Source organism: Perognathus longimembris, chromosome 19 (genome assembly GCF_023159225.1).
Source record: "Perognathus longimembris pacificus isolate PPM17 chromosome 19, ASM2315922v1, whole genome shotgun sequence".
Lineage (NCBI taxonomy): Eukaryota > Metazoa > Chordata > Mammalia > Rodentia > Heteromyidae > Perognathus > Perognathus longimembris.
The window spans coordinates 39,295,267-39,319,424 of NC_063179.1; the positions used below are offsets into that span (position 1 = coordinate 39,295,267).

The window sequence follows — 24,158 nt, forward strand, 5'->3', positions numbered from 1 at the left end:
GCTCCTTGGCACAGGATGGAACATTCTTAACAAAGACCCAGAAAGGCTACAAATAAAAGAAAGGTTAGCCAAATGGGACTGCATCAAACTGCAGAGCTTCTGCACAGCAAAGGACATAGCTCACAAGATAAACAGAAAGCCCACAGATTGGGAGAAGATCTTTACTGGCCATTCAACAGACAAAGGCCTCATATCGAAAATATATGCAGAACTAAAAAAATAACCTTCCTCCAAAACAAAACCACAAAGAACCAATAGCCCCTTCATCAAGTGGGCTAGAGACTTAAAAAGAGACTTCTCTGATGAGGAAATGAGAATGGCCAAGAGACATATGAAAATGTGCTCTACATCACTGGCCATAAAAGAAATGCAAATCAAAACCACATTGAGATTCCATCTCACCCCAGTAAGAATGTCCTATATCAAGAAAACTAACAGTAACAACTGTTGGAGGGAATGTGGCCAAAAGCGAACCCTACTCCATTGTTGGTGGGAATGTAAACTGGTTCAGCCACTCTGGCAAGCAGTATGGAGATTCCTCAGAAGGCTAAACATAAAACTCCCCTATGACCCAGCAGCCCCACTTTAGGGTATCTATCCAAAAGACCACAAATATAATCACACTAAAGCCACCAGCACAACAATGTTCATCGCAGCACAATTTGTCATAGCTAGAATGTGGAACCAACCCAGATGCCCCTCAGTAGAAGAATGGATCAGGAAAATGTGGTACATATACACAATGGAATTTTAAACCTCTATCAGAAAGAATGACATTGCCCCGTTTGTTAGGAAATGGAAGGACCTGGAAAAAATTATACTAACTGAAGTGAGCCAGACCCAAAGAAACATGGACTCTATGGTCTCCCTTATTGGGAATAATTAGCACAGGTTTAGGCAAGTCACAGCAGAGGATCACAGGAGCCCAATAGCTATACCCTTACGAACACATAAGAGAATACTAAGTGAAATGAACTCCATGTTATAGCAACAATTGCTGTAACTACATTCAACGTGCCATATGTAATTGTAGCCTCTATTATTGATGATCTTTTGTATCACCTTCCTGTGGTTGTACCTACACTTTCTCTGTGTCTTATCTGAGTATATTGGAAACTGGGTATACTGGTATTAGAACTAGGAAATTGGAAGGGAATACCAAAATCAAGAGACACAGGGTAAAAAAAGACAAACAACTACAAAAGCAATACTTGCAAAACTGTTTGGTGTAAATGAACTGAACAACTCATGGGAGGGGGGAAGGAAAGGTGGAGGGGGAAGGGGGGGATGATGGATGAGGTAACAAACAGTACAAGAAATGTATCCAGTTCCTTATGTATGAAACTGTAACCTCTCTGTAATTCAGTTTGATAATAAATATATATATATATATAAAATAAAAAATAAATAAAGAATTACTATATGATTCATCTGTTACATTCCTAAGTGTATACCTAAGAGTTCAAGCAAATACTCATGCATGGATTTTTATAGCAGTATTGTTATTACAAACAAAAAGTAGAAACAATCCTAATGACAATTGACCAGTACATGGACAAATGTGCTTTTATCCATATAATGGAACATTACTCAGCAATGTAAACGAGTAGAAATGAAGTGCTGGCAAATAAGTATGCTCAGTAAAAGGGGTCATGTTAAGCCAGGTGCTGAGGGCTCATACCTATAATCCTAGCTACTCAGGAGGCTGAGATCTGGAGGGTCAAGCAAAGCCAGCTTGGATAGAAAAGTTTATGAGATTCCATTTCCAAAATCATCAAGAAAAAGCCAGACTGGAGGTATGGTTCAAGTGGTACAGCAGTTGAGCTCTGAGGAAGCATGCTGATCACATAAAGCCCCTAAATTCAAGCCCTGGAATTGGCAAGGAAAGGGGGGAGGCATGACATAAGATTCCATTTGCATGAAACATAGACAATGGGCAAAAACATGGAGATAAAAGATTAGTACTTGTCAAGGGCTGGGGGCTTTGGGAGGCACCGATGCTCACTGCTGATAGATGATGTCCCTTCTTTCATGGGGAATGAAAATGTTCTACATTTTATTATGACAAAAATTGTATGACTCCAGGGGCTGGGAATATGGCCTAGTGGTAAGAGTGGTTGCCTCTTATACATGAGGCCCTGGGTTTGATTCCCCAGCACCACATATACAGAAAATGGCCAGAAGTGGCGCTGTGGCTCAAGTGGCAGAGTGCTAGCCTTGAGCAAAAAGAAGCCAGGGACAGTGCTCAGGCCCTGAGTTCACGGCCTAGGACTGGCCAAAAAAAAAAAAAATTGTATGACTCCAAACATTACAGAAAATACTTTTATAATGTAAATTGAACATAAAAATACTTTACAATGTAAATAAAATCATGTGACTAACTTCTCAGGATAAGTTTTTAAACAAAATGTAAGATTTTATAAAAGCATAAAATCTTTCTATAAGGTTTTTTTCTAGGTTGTTGGTTTCATTCTTTTTTTCTGTTTGGCAATTCTTGCCACTATCATGCCCTATAATGTGCAATATAATGACACTGTAGATTAAGGTTTAAAAGAGAGAAGCGCTCCTACCATTTAAGTCTATTACTTTACTTTCATTTACTTAAGAGTTATAGATTTGGATTTGGGTATAAAACACAGCCAACAAAGTAGTAATTTATTTCTCAATGAAGTAAAATTGAAAACTGAAGTTCAAGATCCATCCAAATATATCCATATACAACTAAAAACCATAATATTAAGTATAATTTGTACACCAATACATCTCATGCTATTTAGTATACAACTTATTTTTTATCACCATTACACATTAGCATTTTAAAGCTTTCTAAATTTTAAATGTTATATCATATTTAAATCTAGAATGTTCATTATATGAAAAATAAAAAGTAGTATATCAAAATTATATACATACCTCCCATCTAAAGCTGGGTACTTGTAAACTCCATTTTCAAGTGCATCAAGCAGCTGTGCACCTGTTACCCTGACAACTAAAACTGGGTCTACTATGGGAAGAACAGCCAAGAGATCATGCAAAGTGAAATTCCCTGGTGGATGTATTCGGTCAGATCTGAGAGTGCCTATATTAATTTAAAAAACAACATTAATCATCATAAAACATCACCTTTATGACTCAATGTTATGTTTAAAACTTCAGAGTTATCTACCATGTTGACAAAAGTTTCTGCTCATGTGTTCAAGACCTCCCTGTGTTACCTACATGGTAATCATATTGTTATATCTAGTAAACTCGTTTTGAAAAGATTTCATTTCATGATAACTACCATTTTCCCCTTATGTTACAGAATATTACACCTGAAAAACCACTGCCTCTCTCCTTGTTTTCAGTCAGGTTATGCCTAAAGCCTTCCATAAAGATCACCTAATTTCAAAGACCTCCACAGGCAACAACTCCAAAGATTGCCTAAGTCAATAATAATAAAATTTAACAAATTTCACATTTACAAAATGTTCCACAAATTACCAGAAGTTATTCCTGTGTTAAGACTAGTGTCCCTTATACTTTCAGTGAAAATACTATAAGAATCCTTTGGTTAGGATGTTAAATTATGCTATGTTATAAACTTTTGAAGCTTTCTGGTTCCTGGAGTGTGAAATCATCCATTCAGTATCTCATAATCCTAGAAAGATCAACTCCAGATGATTAGTTCACAAAGATGGCTGGGCTAGGAAATTTTCCATTTGCCTTACACACTTCCTCTTACTGTTTCCCACTTCCTCTTACTGCATAGGTAGCAAAAGGAAAACTGATGAAAGAGCAAGAACTTAAGTGAAAGGTTTTAATTGACCGCTTCTCATATAATCAAGGCATAATAAAACATCACATTTTAAACAGGTACTGGAAAAGGCAAATGTTCATTTGAAACATCTTTGAAAACAAAAGTTAAAATTTTGAAAACTAGATGCTTTAGTTTTCAAATAATTTAAACTACAACATCTAATTACAAAGGTTGTACCTGAACATAACAGAAAATGAGGAGCTTATCAAATAATGAATCTCTAAATAGGATTTTGCATATACTAAAAGATTACAGCTATTGTAAGTTCTGAAGACCTAATTTATTCATTCTATGTTTAACAAATTAAACAATGAAATCACCTGAATTAAGTAGTGCTACATCAGCACGAGTAGCCTCTAACATTGCATTAGTTACCAAGTTTCCAAGATTGCTCTCACTTCTTCTTACAGTAATTTCACGACCATCCAATTCCATATCAATTGGGCAGAGAACTTCTTCTAACATGTACTAAAAGAATTAAAAATTAGCCATCTAAAAATAAACATATTTTATTAATTTTTCTCCTTCTGACCTTTTTTCCTTATCTCCAATTCAAAATCAAGTTACTACAACCTTTCTTCTCCAATTAAGAGTACTAAAAAGATGCACAACATTACACAGTTCAACAATCATCTATATTTCAGAACCAAATAAAGAGTCAGGTATCAAATTCTAGGAGCTATCCTCACCATCCGTGACAACCAGAATACTGTGATAAATATATTCCCAGTACCAAGCTAATCCAAACATAAAGCTATCCATTTATATTTCAATCAAAAATCAAAACAGGAAGCTATATTCCCATAGAACCAGTTCAGGTACAAGACAATTCATGAAAAAATGCGTGTACCTGGGTCCATGTTTCTTATCGGTTCTTGAAAGTTTATTTTTGTTGGACCTGGGTGTAGTCCATGAGCCTCTTTGTGCTCAAGGATGGCATTCTATCAAATGAGCCACAGAGCCACTTTCAGTTCTTGCTAATTACACACACACACACACACACACACACACACACACACACACACACACACACCCCCTAAGGGATTATATTATTATATTGTGAATAAGGCTTTGGGAAATAAGCTGAGCAACAAGTCTTCTAATTCATATAAAAGTTTAAGTGGCCTTATTACAAACTACTAAAATATAGAGTAATTTAAGTAGAAAGGAGAAAAGAATTCCTTTTCATTACAAGCTGATATAAACTTCTTTTTTTTAACAGAGCTCTTAGGAAACTTGACTAACAAGAGTATTGAAAAATATTTTCACAAAAATTCTTAACACAGTCAGAAGCCTGTGGCTCAGTCCTAGCTACTCAGGAGGCTGAGATCTGAGAATCGCCATTCTAAGTCAGCCAAGGCAGGAAAGACCCTGAGACCTTTATCTCCAATTAATCACAGAAAAAGCTGGAAGTGGAGCTGTGGCTTAAGTGGTAGTGTGCTAGCCTTGAGCTAAAGGAGTTTGGGGACGGCACTTAGCCCCAGAGTTCAAGCCCCAGGACTGGCGAAAAACAAAAACAAAAACAAAAGCAAAACAAAAATAACCCACAAAACATTAATCTTGGTCTAAATTCCAATCACATTTAAGGCAAAATAAAACATTATTGAAAAATAAAAATCCAATAAAACAAAACAAACAATTTGTGATTAAAAATGCCACCTGTACTGTGCTAATTCATTAAATATATGTTTCAGTAGTGTCTAAAAAGTTCATGTAAGCAATCAATACTTTGCAAAATAATATATTTAATATTCACCTACCTGTATGTTTTGAGTAAAATCTTTTACTATTGCTTTGATATATGAATCTTCTTCCAAATAACTTAAAATATCCACTTTCTCGAATATGCATTGGAAAGATGAATCAAAAAGTCTTATGTTTATTTTTGTCAAGTTTTTAAAATCAGATCCACTTTTCACAATCCAAGTTTCATTTACTTTCCTGATTCCATATTCATGGTCATGGCCTCCAAGAATCAAATTGACTCCTTCTGCTCCTTGGGCAAGCCTTGTATCATTTCCCCACTTCATGTGAGTTATTGCAATAACAATATCTGCTCCTTCTTCTTTAAGTTCTACTGCTATTTCATTAGCAACATCAACATAATCTTTATAGTCTACATTTGACTTATTAACAGTGGCCAGAGTATCTAGCCAATCTTCTTCAACTAATCCCATTAAGCCAATTTTTATATTGTTCCAATTAACTAATTTTTTTACTACAGCATGTCCGAGAGGTTCAGAAGTAAATCTGTCATAGACATTACTGAGAAACCAAGTAAAATGCATTTGTTTCATGTATTCTTCTAAAACATCAACACCAAAATCAAACTCATGGTTTCCTAAAATGAAAAAGTTTTACATTAAATTCACAAGAATGTTATTCTATTTTCATATTAACTTAGTTTTCCAACTAGAAGAGCTTCTGGTATTTGAAAGTCTATATGTTAAGAGCATACAATCAATTATCCCAACTTCTCTTTACAAATGATTTAAAAATAGAGACCTTCACTCTAAAGATTTTTCTCCTTGTAATTCAGATAGCCTTGAGTTCTTAAAGAAATTCTTCAAAGAAGCCATCCAATCAGGGGAAACGCAATGATATCATTAATGATATTTATGATTAATAAAATGCTAATTAAGATTATTTTAATGAGTATAAAAACACTTTATATAAAGATACAATTTATAAAAAGCTATATTTCTACTGCTAACCAAAATATCATTTTAAAAAATCAATCACACTGTGAAGAAATGGAAATCCTGACATAGTTTTATTCCATAGTTACATAATTACAAAAATCAAAATCTGAATTCTGAAGTTACTACTATTCAAACTAATTCTGTGGTAGATCCTATTATAAATAAAAAGAAAAACTCCAATAAGATTAATAATGTCCTGATGTATATTTTTATCATTTCCTATTTTAAAGCATAAGATTTATATAAAGGAAGTCTTAACAACAGAGTGAAATTTTATATCCATTTTTAGATTAATCAGCATGATAAATGCTATTAAGCAAAAAATGAGGTGTAAGCTAGTTTCATTCTTTGTGTTGACAAGTGATGTCAATTCATCAGAATCAGAGACCTTTACACATTATATTTGCTTTTATGTCATTAGATAATTTTATAATTGTTGATTTAGTTAAAACTTTTTATCACCAACACCCTCAACAGGTCTCCTCTTCCAAGACCATTTCTTGAGAAAATTCTTTGATGGGGCTATTGCAGATAATATAGTAAATACTGAGCTTCCATATTCTGAAAATCTAAAATGCTCCAAAACCTGAAAATTTTCTGAGCACCAATATGATTCCACAAGCAGATAATTTCATACCTGGACTCAGGTAACATGTCACAGTCAAAGCATAGGACATTTAGTTATATAGAATTATCTTCAATCCAGTTATTTAAGGTCTACATGAAACAAACATAAATGAATTTCATTTTTAGACTTGGTACCTATCTCCTGAGATGTTCTTATTCTGTATATAGAAATATCCCCAAGTCAAAAAAGTTAGAAATCCTAAACATTTCTGGTCCCAAGCATTTTGGATATGGAATACTCAACCTGTTACAGTTAAATAACCACTTATAGTTCCTTACAATAATATTTATAATGGACACGAATCTTACTATATAACTGTGGAATTAATAAAAGTATCATGATAAGGCTACAGGATCAAAGTTCAATTCACCACTTTCCTATGTATCAGCAATGATCAATGAGAATTGGAATTAAAAACACATATGATTTACATTTATGCCCCTCCAAAAGTATATAGTTAGGTATAAATCTAACAAAATATGTATACAATATATATGAGAGAAAGTACAAAACTATGATGAAAGAAATCAGAGAAGTAGAGAGATCCTGAATGTTTACAAACAGACTCAAAATTCCCAAGATTTAGTTTTTCCCAAACTGGTCTTTAGATTCAATGCACCTCTAACCAAAAGAAAATTATTCTGTGGATATTAACAAACAGACTTGAATGTGTATATGGAAAGCCTAAGACCTGAAGTAAGCAATACAATATTAGAAAGGAACAAAACTTTACAAACTGACACTACTTCATTTCAAGGCATATTATAAACTTCATAGAGTTCAGCATACAGTGGTACTGGTTTATTTTAAAAAATCCACAAATGGATCAGTGGAACAGGATGAAAATCTTGAAAAAGGTTCACATATATAGTAGACCTTTGACAAAGAAGACAGCACAATGGAAAAAAATACTTTTTTCAACGAATGACCCTGAAACTTGATATCCTTTTAAAGCTAAACATCATGAACTTTATTTAGAAGGTAACATCAGGGAAAATATAAATAACTGTGTTTTTGGAAATGACTTTTTAGATACAACACTAAGTATATAAAGAAAGAATTGATAAAGTGGAATGCATTAAAATTAAACATTTCTGCTACATAAACAGAAAAAACCAGAAGTGACACGGTGGCTCAAGTGGCAGAGTGCTAGCCTTGAGAAAAAAAAAAAAGGAAGATAAAAGCAGCAGAAACTCAGGGACAGTGCCCAGGCCCTGAGTTCAAGTCCCAGGACTGGCAAAAAAAAAAAAAAAAAACTCAATAGTAAGAAAATCAACAAACTGATTGCAATGTGTCAAATACTTAACATAGCAAGTAAGTATATAAAAAGATGAACTAGATTGTACATCATCATGAAAACTGAAAACAATATGACTACATACCTATCAGATACAAACACTGTCAAATACTGATGAGGATGTGAAGTAACAGGAATTTTTATTCATTGTCGGTTGTAATGCAAAATGATATGATCCTTTGGAAAACTGTTCTGCAAGTTTTTTTTTATGTGGGGAGTTGTCTGTAGGTAGCATTAAGGTTTGGTAGTTTTCATTTTTATTCTTTTTGTTATGTTTAAATAATTCTACAAAGGGATTTCCATTTAATGTGTTCATTTATGGGCATGATGTATCTTGGTCAAAGAAGAGTTTTGAACTTAGGGGCTTTATTTTCTAGTTGGACAATTTAGCATTTGAGTCATGCCCCATTCCTTTTTCAAATAAAGTCATCTTTGTTTTTTCCCAGTTCAGCCTCAACAGTGCTCCCCTATTTTATACTTCCAATATAGCTGGAATAACAGGCACATACCACAGCACCAACCTTGTTATTCTCTGACATGGAAGTCTCATGAACTTTTGCATACTGGTCTTAACCGGTAGTCTGCCTGATTTCAGCCTCCCAAGTAACTAGGATTACAATTATGAGCCACCATACATTGTTCAGTTTTCTTAAAAATATATATATATATAATTTAGCAATCAAACTCCCTGGGATTTAATCAAAGACACTGAAGATTTATGCTTACAAAAACACTTAGCAAAGATGTTTATAATGGCTTTCTTACAATTGTGGCAACTTAGAAGCCACCAAGATGACTTTTGGTAGATGAATGGATAAATAAAATGTGGTCTCTCCACACAAAAGATCATGAAATGATAAAGATATTGGGTGTAGAGGCATAAAGCGCACTAGTGGCCAGCTTCAAGTTCATTTTAAATCTAAAGTTAGCTATCACAAATTTAGATACAAAAATTATGCTTGAAATTTAAGAACATGACTTTAACCGGAGTTTATTTTAATTAAGTTATTTAAAGTGTATGTGTGTGCATGTGTGTGTGGGCGTGTATTCAGGCTCCTAATCCCTGGTCACCTCCACTGTATTTGGGCAGTTTGTACTTCATGCCTAGTCACTCAACTGGATTCAAAGAGAAACAATAATCAACTCTCTGGAATGGCCTGATACAAGAACAGATAGGGCACACTGTGTCACTTTTGTCATCCACTGGCACTTGCTGAGGTAAAGGCTTTTACTTCCCAAGCAGGAGAAAAACTCAGTTTCCTGGGAACCCACAGTCCACAGGAGCAATTCCAATTATAATTCCCTGCAGTGAACCCTGCCTGACACTAAGAAAAAACTATTTTAATTAGAAAAATTATCAGGCCAAGCACAATACTAAAATACAGTCTCCCCCAATAGATATTAAATTTTAACAAAAGATTTCCCTATAATTTTAAATAAAATTAAAGAAGGACAAAAAGCAGAATTTTTTAATGTAGTAAAGAAATGATGAGAAAAGAAGAAATGACAGTGCTGTATTCAATATGCTTCTTTGTATAACAAGATGAACATGAATCATTATATTTGTTTATATGACACAAAAAGATGCTTGAGGAGAAACCTACAAAAGAAAAAAAATAGATTACCCTAAAGAAAGGAGGAAGTAAGAAAAGGGGCCAAGCATAGGAGAATAATTTTTTACTCTTTAATCAAAATGTTTTGATTATGAATACACTCAGGTGAATATGTTATCTGAACAGATGTTTATTTGTATCATATAACAGAACTTATGATAAAAGTACAAAGCAAAAATATATTGTTGGAGCATAGCTCACAACATTTAAGAACAAACTTGAATCAGTTAGATACTACTCTGCTTGAGGTAAGAAATCATAATCTAGTCATACTGCATTTAACATTCAGTTCTTCAGATAAGAAAAAAGGTCCTAAGCAGTGTTTTAAGCTTTATCAACAAGTGTTCATATTCTGTTATTTTTTCAGTGAGTTATTACTTTTAAATCTCAATAACTGTCAGATTCAATTAAAATTATTTAGCCCATCAATCAATACCTCAGAATTCAAGCAGTAAGTAGAAAAAATTTAGGATATTCAAACATTAAATCAAGTTTGTATGCTTCACAATCAATATAGACAAAAATATTCTGGGCTGGGGATATAGCCTAGTGGCAAGAGTGCCTGCCTCGGATACACGAGGCCCTAGGTTCGATTCCCCAGCACCACATATACAGAAAACGGCCAGAAGCGGCGCTGTGGCTCAAGTGGCAGAGTGCTAGCCTTGAGCGGGAAGAAGCCAGGGACAGTGCTCAGGCCCTGAGTCCAAGGCCCAGGACTGGCCAAAAAAATATATATATATTCATTTAAGATTTCTTTTAAGTATGAGGATAAAGTAGTCAGTATCAAAATTCTATCAAGTTTTAAATTCTGAAGTTGGTTTTAAAATACTCATCAATGAGGGGCTGGGGATATGGCCTAGTGGCAAGAATGCTTGCCTTGTATACATGAAGCCCTGGGTTCAATTCTCCAACACCACATATACAGAAAATGGCCAGAAGTGGCCCTGGGCTCAAGTGGCATAGTGCTAGCCTTGAGCAAAAGGAAGCCAGGGACAGTGCTCAGGCCCTGAGTTCAAGGCCCAGGACTGGCAAATAAATAAATAAATAAAATAAAATACTTATCAATGAACTTAATTGTTATTCCAATCAACAACTGTTTGAATTTTTTTAATTACTCTAAATGCAACCATATATAAATAATTCCCATTCTTGGAATATATTAAGGCTTCTCCCAATGGAGTCACAAAACAATATTATACATAAAATGGAATGTTTAATTGTATATATGATGCTTGTTTACTATGTGACATGCTGGATATCTTCAGTAATCTCTTCCAGCTTCAGCCCCTATCTTTTTCTACCTTGATGTGGTTACTCCAATTTCTATGGACTTCAATACTGGTTCCTTTGTCTGGCTTCCTACTGAATTAAACCAATGGTAGGCATAGAGAGGAATGTGTAGAGATACTGGTTGGGAAAAGAAAAGTTTCAAAGTACTTATTTCCCACATTTCCTTCTCCATTCCAGATCAGTGTAGATCCACTGTAATGCTGGAATGACAGCCATGTATCCTATTAGCTGATCTTTCCATGGCTGTCCTCTCTTCTCTTTCCAGGGTTAGAGGTTTAACAGAAATAAAGTATAAGCAACAGTCTAATTTAATGTGGTAGATAGATAGATATAGACAGATAGTAGATAACTCCATCCCAAGTATTATTTCAGCATGTAATCAACATAAAATTATTGAGATATTTTACATTATTCTGCTTTCACACTGACTTATAAACTGCAGTATACATTGAAGTTAAACTTACAACACCCAGTTCAGCCCTGTCACATTTTAAGTCCTGAATGCTATATTATCCCTCTTTCCTTAAGATTTTCCTTCTCTTACCCATACCTTTGTAAATGGCATTTTTATTAGACTCTTCTTCAATTTCTCATGTGAGTGTGTCACCTATTTTCAGCCACAGTCAGATTGATATGTATAGAAAAATTCTTGAAAATTAAAAAAAGCAGTATGCAAAATGGTACAATCATAAAATTATTTCAGCTACAGGAAAAATATACATGAAAGAAAATGGAAGCAAGTATCACAAAATGTTGACTAAATAGTAGCAACATAATTAGTTTTTGCCTTTTGGTATTTTTGTACTTTCCAAATGTCAATGGATTTGTTAAAAATTTACAAAATCAAGACAAAAATGTACTATAATACCTAGCAAAAACATAAGCTGAAATAACCAACAAGGATTAGCTATTTCTTCTCAACTTCTTAAAACAGAACTCATCTAAAAAAGGTCTATAAAAAGAAGATTGAAACAAAAATAACAAAATAATAATATCACTTACAGCAAACGTATACATTCCTTGGGGAAAGGAGTTTCACACTAAGAAGTCAGTGTGCTGCAACTATGATAGATTTTCAATAATCACAGAACCCTTCTTTCTCAACACTGTAACATAAACAAGTTAGGATTTTTGGTCCAATTCAGAATAGGAACCAAAACTACAGATATATATTGGATTTAAGTGTGGAACATTTCTAGACTGTAAACTTTTAATCCACATAGTAAAGAGTCCAAGAAATATTTCTTGGTCTGTGACAGAGAAGACAAAGAATGGAAGAAGAGTTAGGCCAGGCACAGTGGCTCTCCCTGTAATAACAGCTACTTAGGAGGCAGAAACTAGGAGGACTGCAATTTCAGGTCATCGTAGGCAAAAAGTTAGTGAGACCTAATACCAACCGATAAGCTGGGCCTGGTAGTATGCCCTTGTTATCCCAGCTATGAGGTAATATAAACAAGATTACAATCAAGGCCACACCAGGCAAAATTCAAGACTCTATTTGAAAAATAGCTAAAATTAAAAGGGTGGGAGGCATAGCTCCAGTGGCAGTGCTCGTAGCTAGCATTAAGTTTAAACCACACTACTAGAAAAAAAAAAAAAGAGGACTGATTCTTTTTTTCTGTTACTCTTTGTCATGCAATGAAACAAAGTCCATTCTGAGTTTGGGAATTATGGTATGAATGACTGGATTTGACGTAGTCATTTTGTTCTTTACTTGATCCTGCCATCTTACCTACTTTTTACAATAAATACTCCCTAATGCCTATCTAGAATGTCTCAATATCCCTTTCCCCCCCATATCAGCCTCTTCACACTCCCAGTTTTATTGTGAAAACAAAAATTGAGAAAACAGGGCTGGGGATATAGCCTAGTGGCAAGAGTGCCTGCCTCAGATACACGAGGCCCTAGGTTCGATTCCCCAGCACCACATATACAGAAAACGGCCAGAAGCGGTGCTGTGGCTCAAGTGGCAGAGTGCTAGCCTTGAGCGGGAAGAAGCCAGGGACAGTGCTCAGGCCCTGAGTCCAAGGCCCAGGACTGGCAAAAAAAAATTGAGAAAACAACCTAAACATCTAATAACATATTCATTAAATAAAATGCTTATTGATTAGACTACTATGCCACAGTGTTATAAAAATTATTCCTGAACAATTGTGTACATTCAAAACAAATTAAAATGATAGCAATTTTATGTTTATCTTACCATCAAAGAGGTTTTCTTAACACATGAAAATATTTACAATGTATTATTGTTCTTTTTAAAATAAAAACTATAGTGTGGTTAACCAATAGGAGAAAGTGATTAGAAGATGAGAATCAATTCTTTTGCCCACAGTATAGCTTCTAGAAAAAGTCACAGAAAAAAAAAATATATTAAACCATCCAAAAGGACCACTATGCATCTCTAAAATGGGATGGAAGTTAGATACATAGAGGAGATCCCTGTAAATCACAGCCTCTTTCCAATCTACACATAGGCAAATTAAGTCAAAAACCATTATATTCTCATGAAAATGTGACACATTTTGCCAGTAGTTCCAATACCCTTTATGTTCCTTACCACTTCATCTTAATGAAAATAGCTAAACTGTACTAATGTTTACTATGTGCTTATTAGCACTGCACCATTTACTTTATACTTATACATAATATCTTTAGTCAACACAAATATTTTGTGATAACACTTATTTTCTTAATTTTATATCTGATAAAACTGAGGCTTTAGAAATTAGTCGATATTTCCTTTCAATTACTTAGAGCATTATACAACCAGGATTCAGACCCAGGTCCAGCTAATGCCCCGGGTCTAAATTACTACTGTAACACTGATCACTTTTATAAAGGCACAAGTCGAATCTTCATTTGATTACCAATGTTCAGACAGCACAATTCTGATAAATGATTCTCAGTACCTATAAACTAGTAAACAGAAATTTGCTTACATCAAATAATCAAGTAGTAGTGTGTAATTACTCTGTAAATTCTGAATGAGTTGAAAGGATCACTTATAAATACTTACCAAAAACTGCAAAATGGACTCCCAATTCATTTAATATGGGAATCATGTGCCTTCCTTTTGTTATTGTACTTAAGACTGAAGGATTTAGGCAATCACCACTAAAAATCAAGAGTGGGTTCAGGAAACTGAACTTTTTTAAAGCTGTTGCAAATCTAAAAAAAAAAATTATATGCTGTAATTTTATACAACTATTGAGCATAAAAAATAGACATTTTATTTACTATTTTTAAAATATCAAGTGTGTTTCAGAATTGCTAAGGTCATCTTATAAACAGATGTAATGCATGACCATTAGCAAACTTACATTTTTAATAGCAACATGAAGACTTTTCCCCAAAATTAGAATAAAAACTAAAGTGTAAAAGGCACAGATGTTTTACAAGAGCACTTTCTATAACCAATGTATCTTTAATTCATGTATTTTGATTGATAGATTAAAAAATTCTTGGGCTGGGGATATAGCCTAGTGGCAAGAGTGCCTGCCTCGGATACACGAGGCCCTAGGTTCGATTCCCCAGCACCACATGTACAGAAAACGGCCAGAAGCGGCGCTGTGGCTCAAGTGGCAGAGTGCTAGCCTTGAGCGGGAAGAAGCCAGGGACAGTGCTCAGGCCCTGAGTCCAAGGCCCACGACTGGCCAAAAAAAAAAAAAAAAAATTCTTAAAGCGTATTTCCATTTAAATCTGAAACATATGACAAATGGTATCTTCCTACCACAATGAGGTAAAGGAATCACTTAAAACATATAGGGACACTCAAATTATACTACAAAACACAAAGCCTTAAATATGAATTATGTCCCCTGAGAACAAAAGGAAAGATTTCTCTGACATGTAACTCGGTTTTTAAAATTAAATTTCTTCCATCAGGTTTGATGTAAGATAATGCTTCCTTGTAGTCTTGTAATCTAATGTTCTACTGGTAAACAAATCTCTTCAACCTCATTACTAAGTACTTCCTTCATTTTACTGCCTCCCCTTGTAAACTTAACTTCCCCTGAGAAAACCCTCTCCAGTGGCTGCTCCCCATTCTCTGATTCCTCACAGTGAATGTGAGAGTGTGAGGACTGTAAAGAGGATGTGTTCTTATGCTAATTCCAGGTTGAATAGTTTTCCTTTTCAATCCTCAGAATAGCTGAATCAACTTCTTATCATATCAGTAAATTCTGATGTCTATCAAATAATCCTAGTGCCAAGAACAGAGACCTTGGACAAGCTCTCTCAAACTTCTGTTTTGTATGTATTCCAACTAGACTTCCAAACTAGATTGCTCATTCCCAACCAATCTAGAACACTTGTGATTTCTCTAAGACTCGAGGTAAGGCCTTTTAACTCTCTGAAATCTCTTTTAACTTGTCCAAACTGAAGGCATCTTTATTGCACTTACTTTTGATAAGATAAGGGTTAGTTGAACATAACCACCACAACATTACCAACAGTTGATCTGGTTACCAAGATGAGCAACTAAATGACATTCTGAGACTTCTATAAAAAAATTGGACACAGTCTATCGAGGGTCAGTAACATTAATAAATCCATACTCTTCAGAAGTTGAAATATGTCCCTCCCCAAAAGATTATGTTGATGTCTTAATCCCATTATTTGGGAATAGATACTTTGCAAATGCAATCAAGCTTGAGATGAGGTTATTATAATAGGCTTGAATGAAAAGACTAATATCCAAACATGGCAAAGGAAATTTGGTCACAAAAACACACAGGAAAAATGTCATGTGAAGACAGAACCCTCAGACTTAGGTAATACAGTTATCAGCCAAGGAATTCCAAGGATGCTGACCTTCATCAGAAATAGATTCTTCCCTTACATTCTTAAAGGAACCGGCCTCCCAATACTTTGACTTCAGACTTCCAACCTCCAGATGTTAAAGAAAAGATTTCTTACATGTTAAGCCATCTATTTTGCAATATTTTGCTATACCAATCCTTGGAAACTAGTGCAATGCTTTCATAAATGAGTGAATGATTAAATATGGAACAAGAAATTCCCTACTCAAAAGGATTACAAATAATTTATGAAGATATGGGAAAGTGTAAACTAGCTTTCTACTCCGTTTACCCTGAGCTGTGCATAATGAATTCCTTCCAAGTAGTATGGAAATGGGTGAAAAGATGAGGTGTACAGTTAAAAAAACCTGACAGACATCAATATTAATATGTCATGTTGATAACATGTGCCCCAGAGACTATGTGGCATAAAAAAAGCACTTTACTTCTAAGGTCTTCCTTGGAAACAAAATAGCCCAATCTAATCATAAGAGAAAAAAAAATACAAAGTACCGGAACAACAATCCTTAAAACTAGCATGGTTCTTAAAAACTAAGTGTAGGAATCATGGATATCAAATGCAACAGGATATTGATATACAAAATCACATCATGTACCAACTACAGATATCCAAATCAAGTATGTTTGCTGGTTAATAATAATGCTCAACTTTGGTTCATTATTTGTAACATGCCATACTTAATGCAAAATGTAAATAACAGATATATGTGCATTTTTGTGCTATCTTCATTTTTTCTGAAAATCTAAAAGTTTAGAAATTGCTCATTAAAAATAGATCAATGACAAAGACCTAACTAAATCCTTTTCACTACTACCACCACAGTAAGACTGAGTTACAAAGTCATTATTCAGGATATACTCATCCAATCAAAAGTATTTAGTACTCAATTTCCATCAGACTCCATTATGGTTGATAAGAATGTAACAATAAAATCAAAGTTTTTGCTTTTTACTTCACACTCTGGTGAAAATCCGAGCACTGTAATTCTTAAGGACAATCAAGGGAGTATATACTTTGCTCTCAGACCCTCAGCCTATGATGCCAATAATACATCACATAGTATATCAGACTAGATGCTCTACTGAAAACACACAGGCAGATTAATAGATGTATGAAAAAACTAGCCTGTCTCCAAAGTGCCTATATAGTTCAAATGAACTCCTCTACAGAATTTAAGCAATAAGATTTTCTCCTCAAGATGCTGAAGAGCTACACATATACAAAATAATTTGTGGATAAAATGGAGGACAAAAATGAAATAATGGGAAACGAAAGGATAGTTAGGAGATGTTACTCAACTATTTTCCATTCACTTCTACCTACACAACATCTCAAATTACCTTTCCAACACCAATCCCTCATACTAGCTACTGCTTCAGAAATGGTTTAGGATTGTTGAATTAAAAATGTTTTGTACAACTACTACTGAATATAATAATAGTTTAGAGCTTCTAGTATCCAGGGTTAAACAAAAAATGTACCTTCTGTTCTCTTTCTGTATGTTCATAACACACAGTCTCAATTGTTGCTGGTACACTGTCAAATAACCATGCCTTGTTTATAGTATCTACTGTCTCCCAATACCACCTGTTCCTTCTAAATTTTACTGTCATGCTTATTACTCATATGAGTCTAATTTTCCTAACAAATTTTCTATCTTTTCCACTCAACATCTGCCTTAATATCTTTAAAATATCTCTTAGATCCATCTTGTCACAAACACATTGTTGACCACCCACTAAAACCTAGACTGGTGCAGTTATCCATGTATTCAACATTTGGTAGGACATCAGGTTCTATATTTCACTGTTCTTTTACATTAGAGCCACACTGCCTTACCAAACACACTCTATCCCCTAGTATTTTCCATCTCTGAATCACTAGAGCAATCAGATCTGTGGACCTCAGACTCCTAAATTTAAAGGGAAAGGGTGATTAAAGCCTGGAGTAGTGACTAAGGTGACTTGCCACTAAAAAAATCACCCAAGAAGAAAAGTTAAAAAAAAAAAAAAAAAAAAAAAAGGGAGGTGGGCGGTAGGGGGGGGAAATTCCAGGACTTTCAAATATCAATCCTGAAATCTCCTGTCTTCATGTGATCACTCAATGTTCAAAAGCCTTGGGGATGGGCTGGGGATATAGCCTAGTGGCAAGAGTGCCTGCCTCGGATACACGAGGCCCTAGGTTCGATTCCCCAGCACCACATATACAGAAAACGGCCAGAAGTGGCGCTGTGGCTCAAGTGACAGAGTGCTAGCCTTGAGCGGGAAGAAGCCAGGGACAGTGCTCAGGCCCTGAGTCCAAGGCCCTGGACTGGCCAAAAAAAAAAAAAAAAGAAAGCCTTGGGGATGGCCATCAAGGGTCTTCTTGCACGTGCTACCCCAATGCTCTACATTCAGCTGCCACTCCAAGCCTGCCTTTGCTTTCTAAGTCACTCTAGGGTCATGCGTTCATAAGAGTCTCGGGAAGAGGAGAGGAAGAAAGTCTACATTTTAGGTCTCTAATAATTAGTACTTACAGATGCCTGAGTGCTGACAGTTGCAAAAAAAAAATAATAATAATACAATGAAGGGGAAATGCTGGCATTTATTCACTGCTTACCACCGGGTGAACATCGTTATTGATGCTTTCTATGAAGGACCTTTCTTAATGCTGGGATGAGGGAGCGATGGGCCCTCCTCTTGCCCGGGGTTTCCACCCTCACCACCCCACCCCCACCCCAGGCCCCGACGGCGGGGAAGATGGCGGCCCACACCTGGCAGCGCCTCCCGCGGGCTCCTCAGGCCGCGGGTCCACGTCATAAACGTCGTTGAAGTGAAGGATGGTCAAGTCGCAGGGGCCCATGTCTCCAGACCGGCCCTCCCACGTTATCAGAGAGGGCTCCGCCTCCAGCCCTGAGGCCGGAGGCCCTGCCAAGGCCGGAGGCTTCTCTGCCGTCTCCATGTCCCCGGCAGAGCCTCGGCGCCGCTCCGCGTGTCGAATGGAGGCCGGAGCATACGCAGTACGTGACGCGACGTGCAGACGTACGTGATGTACGTAGGATGGCGGCCTGGCGCTCCGGTGAGGCCTCTCACCCCCTTGGAGGACCCGGATTAGGACTAGAGGCCCTGCCCCATTGCCTGATGGGCCTGGAGGACCCACCCAGCGCCCTTGCTGCTTAGCGTGAGTGAAGCAGAGGCCGCAGTTCTCAAAGTCAAAGCTCATAACTTTAAAATCTTAGTAAACGTTTGTGAGCTTGTTGTTGTTGTTGTTGTTGTTTCTGTGATCCTCGCACCTCTTCTAAGAAGTGTACCTGTTTGCAAGAACACAGGGGGGATGCCCTCCATCAAGGACTTTGTAAATAAAACTTAGTCTACACCTGGATCTGTGCTTCATCCTGTGACTGAAGAGGTCCTTCCATTTGTCTATTAATTTAAAAATAATTAAACACCCACATGCCAACCATTTATGCATGAGACCGATTATCATAAAAATAAATAAATGCGACCCTTACTCTCAGGCACACTATACCGTGTTTATTTTAATTTTATTGTATTTGTTGTTGCTTTTACTTTGTCTTCACTGCATTTTTTCCCTAGGCTTTCTGAAAATCCCCAGAACCTTGTTCTGCTTCTACTGTAATCCAGATGACCTTTCCTTCTTTCAGCTTTACTTAAGACCCAGGCAATTCACAATTTGTTTTCTTATTTACCAGAGTCCCCTTCGTGTGTGTGTGTGTGGTTTTCTATCGCATCTGTTATGACACTGCAAAACTACTGCCTTTTGTTGTGGTAAGAACTCTGACAGTCCTGTGAGACGGGACCAAGTGAAAAACTAATGCTTCTATTCAATTATGTTTTACACTAGTTATTGTGGGCTGATGGAATCCATCCAGTCAATCAATAAGGTTCCTCAGGGTGCTGCAACCCTTTGGAATATTGCCAGTTGATCATTTGCTCAATTGAGCTTGGATTAAATGGATACATCTGGAAGAATACAATGTGTCAACTTTGATAAAATAAGAAAAATTAAACCTGGAACAGGTAGTTAAGGAAATTAAAATAGTAGCAAAGCCTATCCTTCTAAAAAGCTACAGGCCAACAATGTTTATCAAGTGAGTTGTAATGAAGTTGCTAGCTCAGTCTACTTTATGAAGTTAGTGCAAATCAAGGTACTACAGGCAGAGGAAGATAAACCAATAAACGTATTTTATTTATGATTATGACTATAAAATTACTGTTAAAATATAATTTCTATAGTCCATTTCAAACTGCCATTGCTTTGAGAGCTGACTGTAAGAATTTTAGGATTGCCTTAACAAGAGAAAACTATCAGTGTAATTCTCTGTATTATTATGTGGAAATAGAAAATTAAATGAGTATTGGGATTGGGATGTAGTTCAGTGGCTAAGCGCTTGCCTAGCACGTGCAACATCCTGGGTTCCATCCCCAGTACCAAAAAAAGAAAAAAGAAAAGAAAAGAAAATTAAATGAGTATTGGCAAATCGTGCAAAAATGTCTTTGATATAGTTAATTGTTATTAATCCATCAGCATGTAGAAAGAAATCTTCCTTGACTTGGTAAACCAACCTGAAATATGCTCCCTTTAAGACTAGGAATAAAGTAAGGCTGACTTCAATCACCATTTTCATTTAGCGTATTACTAAGTATATTGAAAAATGGTGTAAACAAAAGAAAAAGAGAAAGAGGAAAAGAATCACCCAACGTACCATATTAAGAATATAAATGACAAAAGAAGATCACCTAATAGAAACAGAAAAGGCATTTGACACAATCTCATGGGCATTCCTCATTAAATGTCCAACAAATGAGAAATATGAATGAAATCTACCTGGTAAACAGCATCTCTGTAAAACTTAGAGTGAAAAAAGGATGGAAAAGCAAGGAATTGCACTCTTATTGCTCCTGCTCAGCATTTATACCAGATTCCCCAACCATTATAATAAGGCAAAAAAGAAAAGACATCTAGAATGGAAGAGGGGAGAAATTAAGTACATGACATTTGGAGAAATCCAAATATTAAAAATCTATTTTTAAAGAGTATATGGAAATACTTTATTCTACCATCATGATAATTGTGTATATCTAAAATATTTCAATTATGTTTTAAAAGGGTGAGTACCAAATATATTTTAACTAATAAAGAGCTGCAGCAAAGTTGCAAAATTGCAGGATAGACAACCAATTTACATACATCAGTAGTATCTCTTGGCGTTATCTGAAAAATGAGAGAAAGGAAATTCCATTCACAATAGCATCCAAAGGAACAAAAGTATTTAGAAATAAGTTTAAGAGACCTGGCTACCTGTACACCAAAAATCATAAAAAAAAAAAATCAGGAAAAAAGTTTTTTAAAAGTAAATAACATCTATTTAAAGACTCAATAAAATTAAAGTATCAATTTGATCTAAAATAATTTATGACCAACATAATCCTGACAAAATTTAAACAGGCTTTTTTATGGGCCCGGCACGCTTCCTCTGCGCTACTCTGCTAACAGCTAACCAGGCTTTTTTAAATAGAAAAACTTAAAATTTCTATGAGACTGAAAGGACCAGAATTGAAAAAAGAAAAAAAAAATCATTTATTTTCCATTCCATGAGATATTTTCTCTTAACTCTGTGAAGATATTCGCAATGGTTTCTTTGAAGTCTTGAGTTCTGCTAAATCAACATCTGAACTCATTTGTCATTTTTTTTTTTTTTTTGGCCAGTCCTGGGCCTTGGACTCAGGGACTGAGCACTGTCCCTGGCTTCTTCCCGCTCAAGGCTAGCACTCTGCCACTTGAGCCACAGCGCCGCTTCTGGCCGTTTTCTGTATGTGTGGTGCTGGGGAATCGAACCTAGGGCCTCGTGTATCCGAGGCAGGCACTCTTGCCACTAGGCTATATCCCCAGCCCCTCATTTGTCATTTTTTAAATTGACTCACACCTTTAGTGTTTCTTTGTATGCACTGCTCTTTTTGTATGTCTAATAGTATTTGTTTGGAAACTAAACATTATATAATGATAACCTATAGTAACTTAAATCCTGTTGCACATATCTGAATATAATCCTCTTGTTTCAAAGAATACTTGATTGGATTCAAGTTGCAAACTTGGTCTTTTCTGTGTTGGGCAATTATTGATGTATACTTGCTTATCAAGTACAATATTCTGGGTTCAACTTCAGTGGCAGAATAACTGGAAGGAAGAATTTGCTTAGAAGGTGAGTTTGATGATTCCCTGGAGAAGAGTTTAAATGTTTTAATTTTAACTTTTAGGATATTTATTTTGTTAATTTTATTTTATTTTTTGCATTTTATTTTTCTGGTGTTGTCCTTCTTTCTGTAAGCTCAGTTGGACAATGCAGGTGACCATAAGTCAAAATGAGAAATAGAAATAAAGGTAAATTCCCAGACTGTTTAAGAAAGCTTCAAACTGACTGGCTATGGCAATGGTTCTGATCATTTTAGAAGTCTCTCAATAGGAATAAACACAAACAAAAACATAGGAAACGGCATTCAAAGTTTTGTATAGATTTCTCTGAGAGCTCTTTGATCTCCCTTTCCAAAGGAAATGAAGTCATGCCTTTGATAAACAAGTAAGCTATTTAAAGCCCTCTGCTTAAGAAAATAAAGTTTAAGAAAATGAATTGCAGGCCTCAAGGGAAAACAAATAGAATGTTCTTCTCCATTTCTTCATATGCACACATTCTTCATACCACCCTCAAGAAAATGACTGCTATTACTGACCAAGGATGGGAATATTTAATTGGTCATATTCATTTTGTAATAGTCATATGTATAGTTAAAGTGTCAAACATAAAGAATCTAGAAAACTTTATCACATGATTATATGACTATAACAGTATAATAGCCTGTATTTGTTCAGCTAGTAGGAAGGCCAGTTCTGGGCCTTGGACTCAGGGCCAGAACACTGTCCCTGGCTTCTTTTTGCTCAAGGCTAGCACTCTACCACTTGAGCCACAGTGCCGCTTCTGGCTTTTTCTATATATGTGGTACTGGGGAATTGAACCCAGAGCTTCATGTACATGAGGTAAGCACTCTTGCCACTAGGACATATTCCCAGCCCTGTAGGAAGGGTTTTATTGCTCTCAGTTACTACAATGTTTAATATTTTCAATTCCTTTGAAACAAATAAAAGCTGAGCAAAGCAAAGTAAAAAGTAATAATGACATACATGTTTTTATAAAAAAAAAGATGGAAAATTATTGCTTGTGAGTAGAAAGCATAAACAGTATAGAAAAATGATAATATTGTCAATGTCAGACTTTTTAAATTATAAAGATATTCAAACTACCATAGGTGAATAGGAAAGTCAATAATAAAAAATGCACCACTACAAGTGGATCATAAATATGAAAAATATTCAACCTCTACAGTAATGAAATAGCAAAGAAATGGGTTGTTAATTTCATGAATTTAGGCACCTTAGTTGTAACAAATCCATCCTTTTCATGGGGAATATTGATATACAGATGAAGGCAAGGGAATATATACAGAGTCTCTTTCCCTTCTTTTCATTTTTCTAAAAACTAAAACCACACTTTAAAAGTGAAGTCTATTGAAAAAAATCTTCTTGTCAAAATATTGTATGGAAAGATAAAATTCTGCCTCCATCCTCTCAGATCTCAGCTAGCCTTGATAATTAAACTGACATAAGGTAATTTGACAGAATAAACACACACAAAAGATACATGATACAACTCCACGTGACACAAAAACCTTCCTTAGGTAAGGAAAACCCAACGGATTGTCAGAGTCAATCAGTGGTATAATGAATCGCTAAAAGGAGCAAATTGAGCTAAAAGGAGCAATAAGGCAAATAGCTTGAGCTAATGGACATTAATTAACAAGAGATATTTGCAGATTTTTCTCTGCTTCAAATTCCCATCCGTGATAAATTTTCTTTTCTGCTTGGTGCTGTGAGGATTTCTCTTACATGAGAATTTCATCTCCTGCTTTAAGAAACAAAATGGAATCAGAGTAGAGTGTTGGTAAGCTAGATG

General features: G+C 35.5%; 1 protein-coding gene across 1 annotated transcript in view; it reads right to left on the bottom strand.

Annotated features, from left to right (window-relative positions):
• The window catches only part of LOC125367590 (mannosylglucosyl-3-phosphoglycerate phosphatase-like), a 36,534-nt gene extending 17,180 nt beyond the window's left edge, over positions 1-19,354 (bottom strand). The window contains exons 1-5 of the mRNA XM_048368260.1: positions 18,906-19,354; positions 14,349-14,500; positions 5,560-6,140; positions 4,120-4,267; positions 2,914-3,079 (exon numbers count right to left, since the gene is read on the bottom strand). Of these exons, the coding sequence (XP_048224217.1) occupies positions 2,914-3,079; positions 4,120-4,267; positions 5,560-6,140; positions 14,349-14,500; positions 18,906-19,354 (1,496 nt within the window). The remainder of the gene's footprint in view (positions 1-2,913; positions 3,080-4,119; positions 4,268-5,559; positions 6,141-14,348; positions 14,501-18,905) is intronic.
• Between the last annotated feature and the right edge of the window lie 4,804 nt (positions 19,355-24,158).